The sequence below is a fragment of the Lonchura striata genome, chromosome 1 (assembly GCF_046129695.1).
Source record: "Lonchura striata isolate bLonStr1 chromosome 1, bLonStr1.mat, whole genome shotgun sequence".
In the NCBI taxonomy this organism is placed as follows: domain Eukaryota; kingdom Metazoa; phylum Chordata; class Aves; order Passeriformes; family Estrildidae; genus Lonchura; species Lonchura striata.
Window position 1 is genome coordinate 25,571,062 of NC_134603.1, and position 22,754 is coordinate 25,593,815.

Genomic DNA, 22,754 nt, shown 5'->3' on the forward strand with positions numbered 1-22,754 from the left:
CCCACTCAGTGAGGCATTATTAGGATTTATGACAAATTATTGCATATTTTTATTTTGATTTTAGAGGATATATGTGTATATATATATATATATATATATACATATATACACATATATATATATATGTGTATATATATATATATATATATATATGTACATGTGGAAGAGTTACACATTTAAAATCTCCACATCCTTAGCTTTCTCAAAAGAATATTCGTATACCTTCCAGAATGCAATTGCCAATGTGCATCTTCATGATTTACATAATAATTTCAAATAAAAGATCTTCCTCAAATGTTTTCATAATACTATCCTTCAAAAGAAAAGAAAAAAAAAAGCAATAAAAAATAAAACAGCATTACTCACATCTGAAAGGTTTCCATTTCTAGACAAACACAGCACATCAGATTCTTAACGTATCTAACTCCTTCAACATATCCTGACAAAATATTTGCACAACTGATGAAGTTCAGGGAACCTTTGCAGAAAATATAGCTCCTGGGAATATTTTTTAATCTGCTTACTATATAAATTTATGCACTCCAATTTTTTTAACTTGTAAATACTATAAAGCTTTTCAATTAACACCTTGATGAATTTATTTAACATTCAACACAGAGACTACATCAGTTTATTCTGAATTTTACCAAATATTTTTGTGCGTGAATAATTATTTTTATGATATAACTGTTTCTAACATACAGAGGCAATTGCTAAGGATTTTAGTTGTGTTCAGAAGTGCATCTATCATATGCCTCTAGTGATCAATCAATAAAAGCAGCCATCTGTTGCTTTTATTAGTTCCTCAAAACAAAGGAATTGGTGGGTTAGCATTCTCACTGGAGGCAGAAAAGTACAGAAAATGTCTTCTGTGTTTTAGATCCTATTTTTAAGTCTGCTTAACGCCTTATAGATTAAGTAATAAACACAGGCATAAATAAATACATCATTCATAAATACATCCCAGGAGATCCACTAGCAGACAGAGGGAGGCAGGCTGTGTTTCAAGGGCTAAAAATAGAACTTGCAACAATTCCATGGCCTATGACATCCCACAGTACCCAGACGATGCAGATGGGACATTCTGATGTCGACTCTCACCAAAGCTTTCAGGCCATCTCCGGACATTCATCATTGGCTCCTTTGGCAGGAATGCAGCTGCACCCCTGCAGCTGCCACTAGTGCAGCCCAGCTCTGCAGGGTCAGAGCAGGCCTGCCCTGAGCACAGCTCCATTTGTGTGCACTGCCCACGAAAGGCACACTGCCTGTCTTCCCTCTGTCACTTGAACCCACAAGCTGCAAGGCAATCAGTGCTGCCGAGGGAGGAACTGGAGAAAATGCACAGCCCAAACTGCCCCAGGGAGTGCCCCTCCCGAGCCCATGGACTCCACTGCCACCCGTGCATTTAGCTCCAGGAATTCTCACTCTTGTAATTCAAAACAACCTGATACTCAAGCATAACTCAGCTGAGGGGCAGCCACCATCCCACAAGCAGCAGATGTACCCAGTCACTGCTACCAGCACATCTTACTCCTTGAGTCACAGGAGCAGAGGGGATGTGTTCTGCATACACCCAAAATTTCAACTGTTTTTTTTTTTCCCTTGAAGCCTATCACAGCCCCTGTTCAATGGCATGTTAAAAAGAACAGAGCATGGAGAGGAGGCAAAAAGTGTTCCTCAAAGCAATTTTTCGTCAAAGCAAGCAAGTGGTTGTGAAAAAATCCCCTCTTCACTGTGTCTTACAGAATCACAAGGGTTGGAAGGAACTTCTGGAGATCATCCAGTCCACTCCGCCAAGGCAGGATCACCCAGAGCAGGTTACAGAGGAGCTGGTGGGTTTTGTATGTCTCCGGAGAGGGAGACTCCACAACTTCTCTGGGTAGCCTGTCCCACTGGTCTGCCACCCTCAACATAAAAATGTGCCATTTTAGTTTTGTGCAATATTTTAATATACATAAACCCAAGAAGTTATGAGAATTGTACAGATGTGCACAAGGGACATCAATGCTTCATCACATTTTATATAATTTCTTTCCTTAAAAAAAAAAATCCTTGAACTAATTTACTATCCAAATAATAAATTATTAGATGAATTAATTTACTGTTTAAATTATGACAGGTCTGCACTCCCTCTGGCTGCCACCCACCTCCCATCTCCTTTCTGGGGCTGCCTGCAGCCCACACAACAGGACAGGAGAGCAGAGACTGGTGCAGAGTAAGTGAAGGGGACAAGGACAAGCACTAAGAGACACATGTAACCACTGTTTTCAACAACAAATACATTCTTCCCTTTCAGAATATTGTACATAATTTATTGCAGACCACTAGACAGCTTCCCTCCTGTTCATGTGAGCATTCCTACTGGCAACATAATCTCAATTAATCTTGCAAAAAATACCCAACAGCCCTTGAAAGAAATAGCAGCTGAAGAAACTGAATTACAAATAGAAGCAAGGAAAGTTACTGAAACACACTCAAAGTAAAGTGTTAATCTGCAGAGAAAAATGTAATCTGACAAAGAAGTTAATAAGCTTTATTGTGAGAAGACCCCCTCTCAGTTTCACTTCATTCTTTTAATGCATGGGGAAATTCAACAGTATTTTCAAATGCAGTTTTTCAGAAGAGCTCAAGTTTAACTGCTAAAACGCAAAGGATAAATTTTGTTCAGAAACAACTTAATTTCATATGGAATGAAGCTCTGTCTGCCTGAATACAATCAGTTGTTTTAGAATTCATATTACAGTAGGGTCCTAAAACTTAAACAGATACGTTTACTCATACTAATAATAAGTGAACTATTTGAGTACAAAATAAAACTGACCCCAAGAAGATTTGCCACAAATAAACCAATTTATTACTTTTTGGCAAGTCCCATACAGCATGAGCAAGGATCTTTACCTCACTATATTAAATTATTTAACTTTATACAAACTGTAAACAACTTCAACATGACAAACTCTTGGTACAGGTGTTCTCCGATTCTGGCATCTTTTCTCTCTCAGTTAACCAAACAAAACTGAAACCCAAATAAACCAAAGAACTGTGTATCTATAAAATGCAGTATGTGCATTTTATATCACATCAATTCTAAGCAATGCAGAGAAGAGTACTTATTATTATTCTTTTTAGTGAAATGTGCAATAGTATTATGAATAGAAGCATTTTTTCCATGCTGTTTTATCCTATTTTTTGTTTGAAATTAAAACCATCATTTTAGACAATCAAAGTAGTAAACCAAATTTTACAGTAAGCCAGCTGGTTTGGTATATAAACCAGTTATATTTGTTACACTGTAACAGATAAATAAGAATGCAAAAACTCCTGATCTGATTAACACTTTGTTTTCCTGGCAGGCACCAGCCTAAGGAACTGCTTGTCCAAAAACTCTTGCTGTAATTATCTGGTATTTTTTTTACTCCCTCTCTCACAAAGTGCTTTAAATCAGACATAATCTGACCCACAAAATGATCACTTATCTCCCTCTTAAGTAAGAACAGTTTTTTCTAAGTTCCAGGAATGTAAGTCTGCAGGCTGGCTTTATTGAAGGACTACAAGATAGATACTGTTAGATCATAATCCCCAAACCAGGGCAAAGGTGTTAAATCTTTTCATTAACCACTTTTCTCCAAACCAATTCAGCAGCAGTAAAATACAGACAATACAATTGACTAAGGCTTTTTAAAAATTAAAAAAAATCACCTATCTTGTTAAAAAACATTTGCATTAAAATTTTGGTTTCAGTACGTTCCTAATTTTGAAGTCACATTTACAGACAACAATCTACATTTCTAATGTAAAAAGTCAAGCTATGTTAAAACTTTTCAAGTCTCTGCACATCATAAGAAGCAATTAAAATAAACTTAATTCTTTTACAGATAACCTTCAGTTACTGATAAAACCCAGGGTGATTATTTCTACAGCTGTGTGCAACCATCTGTTTTAAGCATTATAAAACATCACGCTTTAGATGACAAAGTGTTTAGATCAGCAGATCCAGAAATTTGTAGTTGAGTTTCACTACTTCAAGTGAGGACACTGAGGAGCTTTTTAAGATTTGAGATTCACCGAAATGCACAGCTGAAAGACTATGGAGAATGAACAGTGCAGTTAACTTGCACTGACAATATAATTAATTTACAGTCATAAATAACAATGCACAAGAGTTGAATTCCTACTGTAAACTCCAAAAAAACCCCTACATCGTCCCTTGGTAAAATCTTACATGAAAATCTTCAAAGATTGTGCAACTCCTTCAGCCAAACCAAGATATTCTGCTGCTGGATTTACCTCCAGATGTTCTCTGCCCAAATAAAGAAGGGAATCAATAATACATTGTTGAAATTAGATCCTGATATGACTACAGAAACACAGCAGATGTTATTCCGTAAACAAAATACAATCAGTTATTTCAAACGCCTGAACTCTTCCATTATTGTGCAAATCTAAAATAATGGAAATGGAACAGGGACCTTCAGGTAACCTTAAATCTTCAGCAGAAATGCAGATTAACCAAAATGAACTTTTACTACTTGATATTTTCTCTGCAGGACTGAGAGGAAGCTCTATTGAAAAAAACCTGATCTACACAGCCACCATTTTACAGAAGATCTTCTAAACATAATTAATACCAATAAGTTTCAAATTTTATGTGGTTTTGGTTTGGTTTTGTTATAAATCAAGAGCGATGTCTGATTTATAGTCAAACCTTGCAGGTCTTTTTTTTTTTTTTTTTTTTTTTTTTAATTTATAATCCATTTCCAGTCTTACTGGGAATTTCTTGGAGCCAAACACATCACGATGCAACAGTTATCCAAAGTGAATGCATAACTTTTGTATGCTAGCTGCTGTTCTCTGTAGCAGTGTCTGTTAGAACTTTCACAGAATTGTAATGTTCTCCTAATCCATAGGCATGCCTCATATACCTAAAAAAAAGTTACAGAAATAGTGTTCAGTTTAACAAAAAGTATACATCATGCCAAACAGTAACAGCACTGGAAGACAATGGAAATAAAGCTAAGGTTTAGCAACAAAAATATATAGTATCACTACGTAGAAGAGTATTAATAAAGACGATTTTTAAATCTAGTGAGTTCCAGGCAGTTTGACAAATACTCTGAAGAAGTAAAAAAAGTTTCCTCCATCTTGTATCAATGTCATTATTATTTTGTAATTATTTACCAGATAAAATGACCTTGCAGCATTTTCTAAATCAGTGACTGATATACATCAGACACTGTCTAATTACAATTTCTCCAAAGCGTGTCAATCACATATAATTTCTGACTTGCACAACCATTACTCAAGCAGTGTTTCAACATCAGATGAGTAACAGAAAATAAAAGAGCAGATGAGAATCAAAGCTGAGCCCTCTGTTACAGAAGTAAGTGCACTAAATTTAAGTGATAAAATTACATACTTACACAAGTGTTATTGGTTTGCCTGAATATTCTTCACCAACAACAATGGGAGGAGAATCCATCTGCACTACTTCAATCGGTGTTTGTAAAATGTGTGACAAAGCCCTTAGCTTTAAGGCAAAAACAATTTAGAAATAGGATTAAAGACAACGTAGGCAGGAGACAAGACTAGGCATTTAATTTTAGCAGCCAGTTCAAGCATAACATTAGAAATATTTTCAGAAATTATTAAAATAAATTTAAAAACTAATTGAAAACAGCTTGCTTTAAACTAATCATTGTTTAGAGGATACAACATTGGGCTAGTTTCATTAATTTGCTAACTGTTCTTTCATAAAAAATAAGAATAAAATAAATACATATTTTGTGAAGCTCAAGTTCTCGTTTACATGACAACAACCTAACAATGCTTGCCCACTCATTGTGTCAGTCTTTCTAATGATATTTATACCAAATGAATTCATTAACTTGTATGTTGTCAAATTTATCAGAACAGTGGTGCACCATCAGAAAAGATGGTGGGAAAACAACCCATAAACACAAGAAATAGCTATTAATAAACTATTTATGACTATGTTCCCTTATGCCTTCAGGTATTCTTTCTAAAGACACCCTTTTTTTTAATGTATATTCACTAACTTCAGAATTTCACAAATAAAAATTATCAATTCAGTACTTACTTCCAACTGACCTCCCCATGCAGCTGTATTTGCTATATCATCACAGTATTTCTCAAATTCCTCTGCAGAGAAAGAGAACACAACATTCAGTACTTGTTTTAGTTGAGAATAAGCAACTGAGGAAAAACTCTGATTGTGCAAACTAGAGCCAGAAAAGTACAAATACATTATAAAGGAAAATATGCATGTTCACTGAATAAAATAAGAGAAAAACAGTTGTCAAAAAAATCCCCCAAATTCATTCTCTTTTGAAAAGAAAATTCCAGACTGAAGAGAGGAATAAAAAAAGAGTATAAAAAGAAGTACAGCTAATACTTAAATTTTTTTATTCAGAGAACAACAGGTAACAACACACATGAAATTGCATACTTTCCTTCATGTTGAGTTTCAGAGAATGTTTAGAAACTTCAGAAAAGAATGTGACAGCGAGTAGTATATCTAGTTCTTCGCCAGGTGTCAGGTATGTTTTAAAAATCTTGCAACTGCATGTAGGTATACACTTGGCTAGGGTTTCTTAAATTTCCAGATTAGCTGCTTTGTTTTTAACTTCTGAAGTATTTATTCTTAATAGCTCCTCTGTAAATAGCTAATCTTTTCAGATCATGTTCTACAGAAACCAAGTTTGTAAATTACAAACCCTCAAGCTTTTTAACCTTACAAACAGATTTTGAGAAAGAAGAATGTTCAGATTTTCTGAAGACTGCTCAGAGTGACTTCTCATTCATTTCCTTTACAACAGAAAAGCACAATTCCCTGTTACTGTGCAGAATTTTATTCAATATTCTCCTGGGACACATTTAGCCTGTGACAATAATCTCTGTCAACATGAGAAAGACAGCACCCAGTGACCACATGAAATCCACAGCAATGCCTATTAAGCAAACATAGCATTAAGTTAATGAAATCTATGCAGTCATTTTTGTGGTGTTTCAGGCATAATGAATAAATTATGTATTGTTCAAAGAAGAGGTACACAAACTCTGTTTTTACTCAGCCTACACAGAAAAGCTCTTTATATTTTTTAGTTTAGTCTATTTGTAAAAAATGGTTCCAAAATAATTTGCAGTGGACAAATAAGGTAAAATAAGAAAATGCATCTATTCAAACTATTATAAAACAGATTTGACTCAATTTCACACCCATTTTTAACAGCCGTCCTCTGTACATTGAAAACGTCGATATAAAACTTGACAAGATCATCCCAACCTGGTAGACAAGCTGTTTATAATAACAAATCACATCCCAGAATGAGTTCACACCATCTAGTAAGCAGCCAGGTCTCGTTTTTTTGGTTGGTTTTTTTTTTTTTCCAATGGGGAAAAATATTTCCTAGATTAATTTTAAAAATATACTAATTAGAGGTCCAGGTGCACCAAGTTTCATAATTCTGTGTTCCATGGAACACAATAAGGTAACAAAGTTACAAACACCATAAAAGTCCCAATTAAGCTGTAACTGAGATTTATCAGGAACAGTTATAATAGTTTTTAAAATCTCATATGCTATAAGTCTTACCTCTGCTATACATATCTCCAGTATTAGGATTTGTAAGAAAAGGCAAGAAGTCATCACAGTGACTTTGCATATACTTTGCTGTTTGGTTCCTCAGAGTTGCAACAGTCCAGGAATTTTGGTGATCCTTGAGCTGATCTTCAATAGCTCTGTACATGCAATGGCCATCTGAAGGGATTTGTTTAATCTCTAAATGCCTTGCTGCCAATAGGCAGGCAAGTTTCTGACTTTCAAGATGTCTAGCACCTGTTAGATTTTGTATCTCAGCTTCAGCTATTCTTTCTTCTCTTTCTTTCTCCAAAGCAGCTTTTTTCTCCTTAGATTAAAAACACAAAAAAATTACATCTAATGTTAAAATTTAGAATATGCCCATATGGTTCTTGGCTTAGTGTTTGCTTCTAACTCTTCCAATGTTTTCTCAGTACATTCTTATCTATAAAATATTTGTCCAAATCAGTACTATGTGATTCAGACTGATCTTGGGGACCTCCTAAACCCAAACTTTAGCAAATGCTAAGTTACTAATATATCCTAACTGCCTCCACAGTTAACCACACCCGAAATTATATGACAAGAGAAATGTTAATTATAACAGCATGCAAAATAACACTTTACAACACTCATATAAAATCTGTTAATCCTAGTGCTTTCTTCAGGATCAACTATTTCAACACTCAAGTATGGGAACTCTAATTAAACATCAGAAAATATCGCTCTTTCATAAGAAGTGTGACATCTACCAATTAAGTATATGACTGCATAATGGAGCTCATGCCATGAAACTGAAACTCCCTCGGGACAGGTACTCTACATCATAAAAGACTCCTCCTAACCTAAAGGATGGATAAGAGTACATGTAGAGAATATTAGTAGAAATGTAAAAATTTTAAAAAAATTACTTTCATATAATGTTTCATAAGTTAATGCTGATGTTAACAAGGATACAAGAACCAAAGTAAATAAGCAAATAAGAAAGGAAGCAATACAAAGAATGATCTTTCCATTTTCATACTTAAAATTCACCACAAATCAAGACCAGTCTGGTTTAGACAAGAATATAGGAAAACTAGACCAGAATTCCTGGTTTGCCTAGACATGGTGCCATGAATTATAAACATCCTTTTAACATGTTTGTTGTGAACACATAATAGGGGATGAAATATGCAATAAAGCAGTGTTCCCCTGGCCCTGACCAGGTAGAATGAGACTGTTAATCCATCACAACATCTGATGTTTAATCATATCTAAGCCTAACAGAACAGGACACTAGGTAGTGTTTCTTAGCAACTCAATATTTTAAAAGTATTCCTTCAGTATGGTTGGTCTTTCGTTTAATGTTCTAAGTATCACTAGTTGCATAATTTCCACAGAGTATTTTATTCAATTACTTTACTTATTTAACAACATTTTTAGTGGAAGTCTTTAAAAAATAATTTGCTTTACATAATTTCTTTATTTATGGCTCACATTTTCTAACTTATTCTGATTCCTGGCTCGTGGCTGAGGGTAGAAAAGTACTATTATTTATAAAATCCTTACATATCTCTAGGCAGCAGTTTAACAGATTTTCAAGGCACCCAGTAGGTACAGCATCAATACAGAATTACCCAGGAAATGTCCCCCAAAAGATGGTTTACCTTTGGCTATTGCAGTTAAGTTTAGCTGAACATAATCAGTTATTTGCAAAATGTTTAACATGAAGTCATACCCGCCTCTTCTGTGCTTTTGATATTCGATGATGCTGAATCTGCTGCTCTACTCCTTCAAGCTCTATATTTGCAACCCCATCAACTATGGAATCTGTCTAAAAGGAAAAAAAAAGTTAAATGTTCTTATTAGTATAAGCAATAACTAAGATATGCATCTTCTGAAACAGTTTTAAGTTCTCTTTCAGGTTATTTTTATGAAGTTTAACCCCAAAGATCCATGTAGAGCACAGAAGCCATCAAAGCATTCCACATCCCAAACTACTGTCTTGCATTTAGTTACTTTTCCGCAGTCCCAACGGAGTGATGTGCATCTCAAATTTAAGCTCTATGTTCTCTAACATACTGGAGTGTGAACACTGCTTACTGGCTGAAAGGAAAAGCCTTCCTTATCATGCCAGCCAGTGAGGTATCTAAACAGCCATTAGCAAGTTCTGTGAAAATTAAAGCAGAAGGGTCTATCCTCTATATCAAAGCATAACCAGCAGGTGAAAAACACAGAGACTTGAAACTTCTCAAGAAAAATCACAAACCTAACTCAGTAACTGTATGAGCTATACAAAAGATCAGTCACACTGTTGACAAAACTGCAAGACAAAACAGACTGGATGAGTCAAACACCTGCTGAAGGTTATCAATACTTGAGTAGTCTACATAAGATAACCAGAGTGGCAATATAACAGTAACTTAAAAAAATAATTCTCTAATATTACTGATTTACTCATGGAGCCTTAAAAGCAACACAAAATACTCCCTGTGGTGGTGCATCTTTCCTCCTACCCTACATTTAATTTCTGTCACAGCTTGGCATTTGTGTAATAATTTTCCTTGCACACCTCATCCATGGATCCAGTACCAGAGTAAATCTTGCCATCGAATTTTGTCATGGTTTTGCAAATTTATAAACCTGCTTTTGAAATATCTTTTACAGTGATTCTTTAGGCAACCAAGCAATTCTCTCAACAGTGCTCAACAACAAAAATCCCCCACAGTTACATGGGCAATTACTAATACTGTGAAGAATAGGATAACTACTTTGAAGTATTATTTCATCAAAATTTTTTAAAGTTAAAAAAACCATAACACAAATTGTACCTGTATAACTTCAGCTGAAGTTAGGGCACCTACCTTATTCTGTTCAGGTGAAGCTTCCTTCAGCTGCTTTAATTCCTCCTTGTGCTTCTGTTCAAGTTCTGCCTCTAGTTTGGCAACTTCATCTGCCAGCTGTTTTCGTCTCTTCTTATCATTCTTGGGAACAGCATTTTTCATGCCTTGAATTTTTGCTGTTAGAGAAGCAGTGAAATAAAACATTATTTCTTAATATATACTCTATGATCATCACAGAAAATAACTGCAAATCACACAGAAAAACTAATTTACAAACATCAACACATCAGTATTACAGTTTAGCTGTGAGACTGATGGTTCTAATCCTAACATTTTCCAAATGGCTATATATATTTTTTTTAAATATGCAAACTGCCTTTTCTTTCTTTCTCTGAAGAAGAGAAAAACTTATGCCAGGTTAGTAATAAAAATACATATGAATTTCATCAAAGTAGCACTTTTGCCTGTTGCCTTCAGAAAGATTACAAGGGCATCAACATATCAGATCTCACAGGAAAGGTGTGTAATTTTTTAATCACACAATCAGCAGACTAAAATTAAAAACTGAGTTTACCCATCCTTGAGACAAAGTTTCTCAAAGCAAAATGGGTATTTGAAAACGAAAACATCTTGATTAAAGTCCCTAAGTATTTCTAGGCTGCAATTCAATGCTTCATTTCTAAAATCACAGAATAGTTTGGTTAGAAATGGTGTCCAGAGGTTACCTAGTTCTACCTCCTGCTCAAAGCTGGGCTGAATTCAAAGCTGCATTAGGTTATGCTAATTCAGATGTACCTGAAATTCATTCAAGTGACTGTACACTCTCCAGGGACAGGCATTCTGCAACCTTTCCGGGAAACTTTTTTTTCCGGTATTTAATGATTCTTGCTATGAAAATATTTTCCCTTACTCTTCCCATGAAGATTTTTCTTGTTGCTCTTCAGCCCGTGTCTCTAGTTCATTCTCCATTCTTTGATGAGTCTGGCTCTACAGAAACTACAACCACATTCCCCTATAGTCTTCTCTTCTTCTCATGTGTTCCTAAATGAACATTCCCTCTACCTCCATCACTTCTGTATTCACTTTTAGAGTTACAGCAGCAATTATTTAACACCCTGCTTGCTATTCATCACCGGTACATCTTCCTGTCCTTCATCCTTGACTGACCCAATTGAGCTGAAGATGATGGCAATGATAATGAAACTTTTCAAAGGGAGGCAGGAAGAATGCTCATACTGAAAGATTTATGTTAAGTATTCAGCCTCACAGATGAATAAGCTGAGTATGACAGAAAAGCAGCCTTGTTCACTAAAATTAGCATAATAGAGGAGAAGGGAATCCAGAACATAAAAGGCACACACAAATACACAGGAGAGAGTATGAGTGGTGGAAAGCAGGGAGGGGGCTGTGGAGACAAGTACCATCAACCTGAGAAGGTGTTGGATTTTCAGAGGTTGAGATGCACCTTGTGCTAATTCTTAGTTTTGCTCTCTGGTAAACAGCTATCAATGCACATACCAGGAATGTATTTTACTAGTAGGCAAACATGTACCTATAAGTCACCTGCCTCTCCCAGCTGGGAAGAAAGGGAGGGACTCTGCCATGTATACACCTCTCCCACCATTTGGTAATGGAGAACTACCATTATCATCTTCTCTAAGGTGTAAAAACCCTCTGCTCCTCAGCCACTCCCAATCAACGTGCCATGCACTCCAGCCACCCTAGGACAATGCTTGATTCCTAAGCTTCTTAAATTTCAACCGATTCTGAGGGAGGAACAGGCATCTTAGAACAGTAAGTTCCTATAGAATTAGTGACAATATGTAACCTGACTGCTTTCTTCTTTAGCCCTCTGTTAAGAGGTTGTAGCTGGGTTTATTTCATCACATACCAAAAAAACCAAACAAGGAAAAGGCCTAATCAATATACTAGCATTGAAAAAGGCTTAACAAAAATGTTATAACAGCTACGGAATTCAACAGAGTCCATCTATTTGACCTCCTTAATTATACTAATATATTGTAATAGCATAGGTCAAATGATGCAAAGCGTTACAAGCTCATATTGAAGCACTGTTAAGACCATTCAGATCTTTTACTATAAGTATTTTATTATGGCTGGACAGGACGTAAAAATTCAGTTCAGGTCAACTGCAGTTGGAATGACAAACGTAACAGGCAGGGCAGGAAGAGCCCCTATGCAGGCTTTTCAATCTAAAATGCCTTAAAAAACCACACCTTCTTCACCTTGAAAGTACCAGACCGCGAACCAATGGCCCAGCATTAGGTCTCAGCCCCCGCGCATCGCCCGGCTCCCGCGGCCAGGGCGAGGCGTCCAGGCAGCCCCGCACGGCCAGCGCTGCTCCCGGCTGCCGCACCGCTCCCGCACACCGCACACCGCCCGCCACCGCCGTGCTCGTGCCCCGCCAGCGCGCTGCCAGGGCCGCTCCCTCCTCCTCCGCAGCCGCCGCCGTCCCTCCCGGCCCCGCGCTCCCCGCGGGGGAAGAGGCCGCGCCGAGCCCAGCCGGCCCCGCGTGTCCCGCCGCCGCTCCCCAGCCCGCTCCCCGCCCGCCCTGCGCCGGCCGTGGCGCCCCTCACCCTGGAGCTCCCGCTTCTCCTTGCGCTGCCGCTTCAGCAGCCGCTGCAGCGGCCCCTCGGGCCCCGGCTCCTCGTCCTCCGAGCCCTCCATGGGCGCCCGGAGCCCGCGGGCGCGGCTCACCCCCGACCCCGGCGGGAGGCGGGAGCTCGCCGCGCTTCCGCCGGCCCGGCCGAGGGGCGGAGCGGCCCGGCCGAGGGGCGGAGCGGCCCGGCCGAGGGGCGGAGCGGCCCGGCCCGAGGGGCGGAGCGGCCCGGCCGAGGGGCGGAGCGTCCCGGCCGAGGGGCGGAGCGGCCCGGCCGAGGGGCGGAGCGGCCCGGCCGAGGGGCGGAGCGGCCCGGCCCGAGGGGCGGAGCGGCCCGGCCGAGGGGCGGAGCGGCCCGGCCGAGGGGCGGAGCGGCCCGGCCGAGGGGCGGAGCGGCCCGGCCGAGGGGCGGAGCGGCCCGGCCGAGGGGCGGAGCGGCCCGGCCGAGGGGCGGAGCGGCCCGGCCGAGGGGCGGAGCGGCCCGGCCGAGGGGCGGAGCGGCCCGGCCTCCGCTGGGCGCCGGGACCCGGGCTGGGCTCGGGCAGCCGAAGCGGCGCTCGGTTTGTTCGGGGGCCGTGGGCGTTGCTGTCCGCTGGCCTCCGCTGGGTACTCCCTCCCGCCGCAGTGTCCCGCTAAAGGACTCTCGGAAAAAGCCATAGGTTTAGTTCAACTAGGGGTAGATCCTGTTAAACAGGGAGGTGAGAAGGGAATCGGTTAGGGGTTTTACACAGTTTATCACATTTAGGAAAAAAAATATTTAACCTGTTCATTTTGTGCAAAATACGCAGTGTGCTGGTTTTTCTCATGAAGCTCAAAAACACTAGAAAGGCTCACGAAAAAGATAACTCTTCAACGTTGCGGTGCTTGCGTCTCCTCGCCATTGTGAAATTATTCCTTAGAAAGTGAAACATTTTTGTTACAGTAAAAAGCCAGACTTCGCGTTTGGGATCAAATCAGCATCCCAAAGTGTGAACTACAAATTGTTGCATAGTGAGATGCTTTTCTGTTTGGTGCAGGCACCAACGCTGGAACATTTGGTTGATATGGACAAAATATAGACTATGAAAGTTAATATTTTAAAGGTTCTTAAATTTACTCAAACTGGTCAAAAACCGGTAATGGAACTGCCAGATGACATAGTCTTGACTCTTAATGTCATTGCTGTTACTCATTTTACATTTTTATGAACAGAATGTCTACAATGATACCTCCCTGGAGATATTTGAAAACAGCAAATATGTTTCTTAGAGACATGATTTGGTGATGGACTTGGCAGTGCTGGGTTAAGAGCTAGACATCATACACATCTTTTCCAACCTAGACAATCCTGAGATTCTATGGAGTACAGTGCCAAGTGTAAAGAAGGGACACGAGTCTAAAACAGAATCATAACATGATATATGAAACTCCCTTGCTGTATAGAACCACCTATTTTTAGATCCCCTTTAGAATTACGTTGAATTCTAAACATAATTCTAATTATGCTGTATCATTTCAGATTCATATATCCATACCTGAAAGTACAATTTTCTTTTACTTCCTCCTGTTACTCACATGTTGTTAGAATAAAAGATATCACAAATCTGCTAGGAAAAGAGAAAAGAGACAATTGGCTTTTAGCTAGGAAAACAGTGTAGCACTGGAAAGTACTAGGGTGGCCTTTTAAATATTCTGCTATTCCAGAGACAAATTCATGTTGGATTTGGTTTGACTAACATATATCAGTTTGTCTATGGCATATATTTGTCCCCACATTTATCTATATATGAATATTATTACATTTAGTACATATTGAATATACTGTATATTTAAAAGTAGAATACCGGTTTATACTGTTTGAAAAACACCCCTTGCGGATATCTTGGTGTGGCTTGGCTGGGGACCCCGGCAGCGAGTGCGAATGGGCAGGGGGCAACACCAGCCAGCGGGCGGCCGGTCACCCCAAGGCTCTGCGGGACGAGGAGACCCCAGACCAAAACTCACCACTGGACCAAGAGCTGTGAGAAGAGTGAGCGCACAGACTGTGAGGGAATAAAACTCCAGGGATCTTTTTTGGGAGGGTCCTTCCCCAGAGGCCCCCAGCTGCACCACGATTAAATCACTTGGAGGTGAACAGCGCTTGTGGCGCTCTGCTGTTATTAGAAGAGCAGGCAGCAACTGTGCCAGGAGCATTCCCGGCTGTAACCTGTAGTGGTACCTCAGTGGCAGAACAGTGGCCATCACAAGGCACTTTTTGATCTACACTAATTAACTTTCCTGCGGCAATGTCTGGAAAATGGATTCCTAGATCACATGGATTATTGTCATGTTTGGAACAGCTGTGCACGGATGAGAAGCCGGCAGAGGGAAGCCGAACCGACGGTGACCCGGGCGGCGGCAGGGGCTGAGCCTCAAAGCAGGAATCCTGGCGTTCTGCCTCCATCGGCACCGCCCTGCCGGATCGCGGGGATTCATCTCCAAAGCAGAATGCCGGCGCTCTTTCTGCCTCGGCACCGCCCTGCTCATTAAAAACTCCTTCAACACCATCTAACTTTTCTCCTGCGGGGCTGCTCCAGGTGTTCACCAAACACCAGTGGAGCCCGAGTCATTTGGCATTATAGGGAAGTGAGATGCCAAGGCTGAGGGAAGGTAGCAAGAAATGTGCTCAGCTGTAGTATAAGTGCAAGCTGGGGGGGCATGCAGGTGCTTTTGAAAGAATGGTTCTGGCCAGGTGAAAAGGGAAAAGTAATAGAAAAGCAGAACGGCCACTGCAAGCAGAAGGAAGCTGGAACCCCTGGCCAGTGAATGACCCGAATTAGAATGATAATACCCCAGACGACAGGCCTGCATATTGCTTCAACCAGGTTTCTAGCAAAACCTGGTTGAAGCAATATGATAATGGGGAATGAAAGGTTAACTAGACTAAAATAATGGAATGCAGAAAGAGAATGGACAAAAATCCTAGAGATTTTTGGAGCTGCCTCCAACAGGTTTTGCTAGAATATGAAGCAATGGCTTCACAAAACTTTAATGGTACACTTACAATTAGTGTCTTTGTAGGTCAGGCAGCACCAGACAGCCAAAAGTAATTTAAGGAGCATATGCCAGGGTGGCAGGGAGTAAAACTACAGAAAATTAATGTGTTGCAGTATTTGTGTGTGATGGGAGAAAGAAAAAACAGAGGGCAAAGCAAATAGAGGAGAAAAGGGAAACTGGAGAAAGTGGAAAATCTGATGGCTATTGCCATGACAGGAAATCTCCAGGGGAGAAAATGGAAGAGAGAAAGACCAAATACAATTAGTAGACCTAAATCAGAAGGCAGAAAGAGACAGAAAAGGAATGTGGAAATGGAGTGTTACTATTGTAGAAATTTAGGACATAGGCAAAGGGAATGGCCTTTTCAACCAAGTGGGGGAGTAGTTGTGCAAGGATAGATTGTCACAATGACGAGGTCAGCAATTCTACTGAATTTGAGGAAGTCATACTATTAGAACTGTACAATTTGTGGAGAACACCCACATCAACAGGGACATATCGTATGTGGGGATTGGGTGTCATTGTTGAATTTCTAGTAGATAAAGGAGCCCTCTTAAACTTTGCCCCAAGAGGGTCAATAGCAGACAAAGTATTCATACATGGAGCCACTAGGCAGGGAAAAATTTAAGTAAACCTATATTATGAATGATTGGACATAAGAGTGTGCTGGGAAGATTTGTATTAGTAAAAGATTTCTCAGTGTGCTTCTTAGGGAGAGACCTTCCACAGGCCTTAGATGCAGAATTGCATGTGTCACCAGAAGGAATGGATTTAATAATGGCACTGAGTGTGATTACTGAGAGCTTCAAAAATGGACAAAAGGTACTAGAAATATTGAAAGCTGTATTATTAGAGTTCTGGACTAAGACCACTACAGGTGGGGAACCACCCATGTGCATTAAAACTAAGGCAGACATGCCACCCTCTGTGAGACAATATCCTATTCCTCTGGAAGCTGGGAAAAGTGTCCAAAACCAGATAGACCAAGACTTAGATAAAGGAATTTTAAAGCATGTGTGTCTACATATAACATTCCTATATTGCCTGTAAACCAGAATAGGTTAGATGGAGACCCTGAGTACTTGTGCAGGATTTGTGGGTGATTAACCAAAATGCAGTGACCCCTCACCCAGTGGTGCTAGGCCCCTTGACTATACTTTTATAAATACCACTTAAAGATGGCTATTTTATTGTAAATAATTTAACAGCTAGCTTTTTCAGCATCCCAATAGATGAAGGAAGTCAACCTTTGTTTGCCTTCAAAATGTACTGTTGACACAGTGTATTTTGTAGATTCAAAAAGAGCATGTAAGAGCAGAAAAGAGTATGCTCAATTGTATCAGCACATGCCATCTGAAATATAGGTATATAGTATATAGCCTGGAGATGAAGTTTTAAGTTATTCTCTAGAAAATCCAAGTTAGCACCAAAAGAGTTTTTTCTTTTTCCTTTCAGTATATTAGCAGGAGGACTGTTGAGCAATACACCCAGTTCAGATTGCTTGGTGTGTGATGTGCTCACTGGATGGCTGGAACCACGAGCAAGGAGCCATGAAGGAGCCCTGACCTTTTGCTTGACAAAGGGCATGTGGATCTGCAACACCAACCAGGCAGGGATGGTCGTCACACAGAGACTCTGCAGGACCTAGTGAACAATGAGAAGATCCCAGACCAAAACCACCACTGGATCAAGAGGCGCTTGAAGCACAGGTGCACAGACTGTAAGGGTATAAAACCCCAGTCATTTTTCCTTGGGAGTTCTTCCCCAGAGGCTCACAGAGCCCCCAGAGGCTCTCTAAGTTGCTGCATCACAATTCAATTACTTGAAAGGTACAGGACATCTGGGGCTCTGCTATGGGAAACCCGGGGTCAAGCTGATGCGGGGAACTTAGGTCTGAGTGTAGGGTGTGCAGGGAGTCAAACCTGTTAGGTCACTGGATCTACTTGCTGCAAAGGAGCATCTGTGCCAGCATTAAAATTTGGAGCAGTGCAAGTGAGACTCCTAGATTGCCATCAGAATGGTCAGATGGGAGAGTTTGTTTAACATATAGCCTTCTACATTTCCAGGGTTTTTTTCAGAATGTTAGAAATCACAGCATAGTAAAAAAAAAAAAAAAACAAAAAATAATTCTCTTTTTACCATACAAGACACTAAAATTAGATGTTCAGACATATGACACACTCTGTCATTCACACAGGCTGAGCTCTCCTGTATTTTAGGAGACTACAGCCTTAAATCTTTCAGGAAAAAAAAAAGGTAGCTGAGGTTTCTTGCCTCTAGCAGAGCTATCCCCAGTCAAAGGGTAGTCACTACAGGGATCCAGTGAAGTCTGCAGTTATCACTGTTTTTAGTCCAGGCTTCTGCCATATCTTTAGGACTAACTCAAAAGAACATAGAATAATAAATACCTCAAATCAGCAAGTGGACAGTGTTGAGTTGATTAAAGCTAGCCTCATTTGAGCAGCACTTAATATAACTGAACTCAAATTGACACAGGAGTGGAGATTTTAGTGCACACTAAGTATGAGGGAGTACACGTTTGAGAACAGCAGTACCATAAATGCTGGGCAGGTCATGCTGCACAGCCAGCTAATGATGAGTTTCCTCTACTGACATGAAACCTGGAATAAATGAAAGCTATTAAGAAATGCACTTCCATTGTTAGCAGCAGGCTACAGGCTCAATGCCCCAGTTCTGGCCTGCAGTGCTTGTTATCAGCCTGTGGTGAGAGCCTGTCCTGGGAACTAAAGCTTTGTGCCAAGACGGCTGTTACGAACTCGAGTTTAATGTGGGATAATGGCAAAGGCCTTGAAAATACTGACAACAGAGGACCCAGCATTATAAACCAACTGATATCAAATTACTGCTTGAAAAAAGCCACATCGCAACTTATGGAGACAACTGCTTTGAGCCTATCAAAGGGAAGCAGCAGCTGAGCTAGAGAGGATCAACCAAGCAGCAGGAGGAGGCATTTGCTGAGACCTGAGAAAATGACGCTCTCCGGTATCGCCAAGTGTGAGTATAGCCTAGGGGGTGGAGACCAAAGGCTGCTGGCTGATCAGAAATCCTCTTGTAAAAAACATCTGAATTTGGGGAAACTGTCATCACAGGGACTCGAAGTCGAGACATCCCTGTGGGACTGCCAGGGCAGCATGTGTGCCACCTTCTCCCCCTGCCTGTGCCTGCACCTGCTCCAGGGCCTTCCCTATTCCTGCCTGTTCCTTGCCTGCTTGCACCAGGGTCCCTCATTCCTCAGGGGCCTCTTGATCTGCCAGCTCATCAGCATTTTCCTTTCCACATATTCTGGTTTTCTTCTCTGATAGTCTTACAGCACCTAGCTTGAGCCTTCCTGCATGTAAGCTCAGCTTATCTAGTTCCTGAGTAGAAAGGGTGGTTTAACAGATAAAGTCGTAATGAAACGTAATGGTTAGAAGTTGAAATGAGAAAAAAAAAAGATAACTGAAATCTGAGGTAACCAGCTGTGAAGCACTTTATCTAGGGTCCGATAGGTTTCATGTCACACAAGTCTTTAAATTAAGACTGAAAAACTTCCTATGGATATGTGTTAGCTCAGGTCTAAGTTACAGACTTCATACAAACAGCATTTACTGACTTTCAGAATTCAAAGCAGTCTGAGTGGATTGCCATAATGGTCCTTTCTGGTATTAAAATTAAAGATGACTATTTTATTGTAAATTAAAATAGCCATCTTTAATTTTATTGTAAATAAAATAGCTATCTTTAAAATTTATGACTTCATTAATCCATACTGTAGGAATTTGAGCCTCCCATTTGAAGTCAATGATAGCTTAAGAGGCTCTGTACTAAGCACAGTCTGTCTTATACACTGACAAATTGGAAACTTTCAGAATTAAATGTAATGTGGCTGAATATTGTCAAGTAAGTCACTGAAGTCAGTAACTTCATACCTGTGATATCAGCTGATTTGGACAGTGAATTAACCAGCTGCTGTGTTTGCTTTCTTTCATATTTGTTTTCTGGGAAGGAAAGCATGCATGGCTATTAAAAGTATTTAAAATTATTAATTATTAAAAGCACTTTGACATCCTTTCTAGCATCGTTCTCTCAGTGGTGTCACAGTATTTAGTAACATCTGAACTTCAGGAAGGTTGGTTGTTCGTTCACAAGTAAGCTGAGGTGGAACTCCCCCACTACTTCTGTTCTCTCCAAAAGTCTTGATTTTATTTCTTCAGTTGCAAAGCCAATAAGCTGTTTGGCAGACAGTTTTCATGACAGCAGTAAAGGCTACCCAAATCTTACTCAGCTAAATTATATAAAACATTGGTCAAGCAAAGAAGTTATCTTACTGCTTTTACATCAGCTTGTACCTCAATCCCCCCTATTATCTACAAGATGTTTCTTGCAGAGCATTAAAGTGAATTATAGGCTGGTTACAGCTATACATGAAACTGTTGGAATGGCTCTGTTGTTTCACTAAGTTTTTGTTGAGAGTTTTCTCATTTATGTGCTATATAATCAGTGAATCTGGGTCACCTGAGCCCAGATACTGAAGCAAAAGTAGTTAAACTCTCCTTTTCTTTATGCCCTAAAATTGGCTGGCAGTAAGGTTTGCAGTTAATCTATATGAATAAAGGACTATACATGACCTTGCAATGAAGCCTCCACAGAACATAGACCTCAATATGGCAAGTGCTGTTAGGCTCCTAAAATCCCCCAGCATGGTATATGTACTACAGACTTTCTGAAAGTTCACTTATATCAGTAAATGAACTGAGATTTTCCTATTGTTTGTTTAAATTTGCTGGAAATAGTGCTATCAGGTTTTTGCAGCAGGACATCTACAGCTGAGATCTCTCATCTGTGATACTTTTCTAGCAATTTTTCAAAACAAGTCTGACAAGAGTCAAGATGTAATGCATATAAAATCACTTAACAAAATCTGTAATGAGTCATCAGTTAAACAGAATAGTGGGGCTTATTTCTGGATTTGATATTTCTGAGCTTACAAAGACCAATGTATTTATCTTTTCTATTTGTAAAATCAGAAGTTGTAAAAAAAATCTTAGGTTTCTGTTAATGCAAATAGATTCAGAGTCACTCAGTTGTCTTACTAATGCTGGGATGCAGAGAAACTGTAGCTGTTACCTGGAGATGTCTTTGATTTCTGGGAAGATTGCTTTTGAGAAATGTGTCTGTTAGTGCTAGAATCTTTTTGCCAACCTCAGCAGATGTATTGTGAGCTTTGCAGTGTTCTGCTTTTTTTAAAATCTTAGCAAGCTAGGATTGTGACATTTCATAAAAACCCACAAGTCTGGATTTTTAAAACGTTTTCTTGGCTCTATGACTAAGACGTGATCTTTGCTTGACAAGAGGTGACTTGAATGCATTCTAGATGCTCAGAAACAATAAGCAAAATGAAAAAAAAACAGCTGCAGCTCTTCACACTGCATTTCAGGAGGGAAAAATATTTAAAATTGGGCATTTGGGGTTTTCAGTATGTAAGTACCGTTCCTTAATGCATTCAGCAGACACTATCAGTTGGGTTTCACAGGGTTAGCACTGGTTATCATCACATTTAGCTGGTGTAGTCCTGGAAAGAATCTTGGCCAATAATCCCGGTTCTGCTAAACCTCTTGAAGCTTCTATCATTTTCACTATGCTCTTTTATTTTCACCATGCTCTTTATTTACTTTCTATATTGTGGAGTTGCCAACTATAGCTCATCTTATTGTTGTAAAACAAGGAAAGAGAGTGCCACATGTTAAGCAGACTGTTTTTTGGCAGGTAATCTTCCCATATCTCATTATAATGAAAGAAAAGACAAGAGGTACCCTAGGTACTCTTTAAACTGCTAAAATGAGTAACAGGACAGTTGATACAATCTCTGAGACTCTCAGAGTAGCATTCAGTAGTAAGCATTCCAGCTAAAATTGCATTTTACTTGTACATAGACTTCAACACAAATATATGACTAAGTATTTACACTGTGACTTGTGCATTATAAATTCTTATATCAATAAAATGCAGTTATACTTTTGTATGATTTTTCAGCATATGGAAGTCTCTCCATAATTTCTAGCATACAAAATCTGTCACAGATCAACCAAAAGTATTTGTCTGTGTCAGATAACCTTCTGGCCAGGAATGAAGTACCAGTCTAAGCCTATCCTCTAATCCAAACCCTGGACTGCCAGTACTCTCCATAGGGCTGGGTACTGGAGCCCAGCTCTAGTGCTCTCATCTCTGGGTACCCTGGGGCAGGGAAAGAAAGGAATTTGCCTGAGTGCACTAAGGATGAGGAAAAGACAAGCAGAATATTCAGAAAAGGAGTCTGGTGACCTGGCACAGGGAAAGGAAAGGGAAAACTGACTGAGAGTTCTGAAAGGAACTGTAGCAGCAATTGTTGGTGAGAGATATGGCTTTGACTAGAGGAAGGAATGTCTGGACCCAGAAGAGAAAATTTTAGAGGTAATTGGAGAAAGCATGTTTGACAAAGGGAGAGGAATTTGAGGGTGTTAAAACACTAAAAAAAGTTGCTCAGAGAGGTGGTAGATGACCCACCCCAAGGTCAGGTTGGACAAGGCCCTGAGCAACCTGTTCTAGTGGACTGTGTCCCTGGTTATTGCAGGGGGTTTGACTATATGGCTTTTAAAGGTCTTTTAGAACACAAACTATTTTGTGATCTTGTGAACTGTAAGACTGGGGGATGAACAAT

General features: G+C 39.9%; 1 protein-coding gene across 1 annotated transcript; it reads right to left on the reverse strand.

The window, feature by feature from the left end:
- Window positions 1–2,831: 2,831 nt before the first annotated feature.
- On the reverse strand, window positions 2,832–13,188 carry OTUD6B (OTU deubiquitinase 6B). The gene is made up of 7 exons (XM_021543193.3): window positions 13,020–13,188; window positions 10,444–10,598; window positions 9,318–9,413; window positions 7,613–7,925; window positions 6,098–6,159; window positions 5,421–5,527; window positions 2,832–4,922 (listed from the first exon to the last, which is right to left on the reverse strand). The coding sequence occupies exons 1-7, from the start codon at window positions 13,108–13,110 to the stop codon at window positions 4,838–4,840; spliced, it is 909 nt and encodes a 302-aa protein (XP_021398868.1). The 5' UTR covers window positions 13,111–13,188; the 3' UTR covers window positions 2,832–4,837.
- Window positions 13,189–22,754: the final 9,566 nt, after the last annotated feature.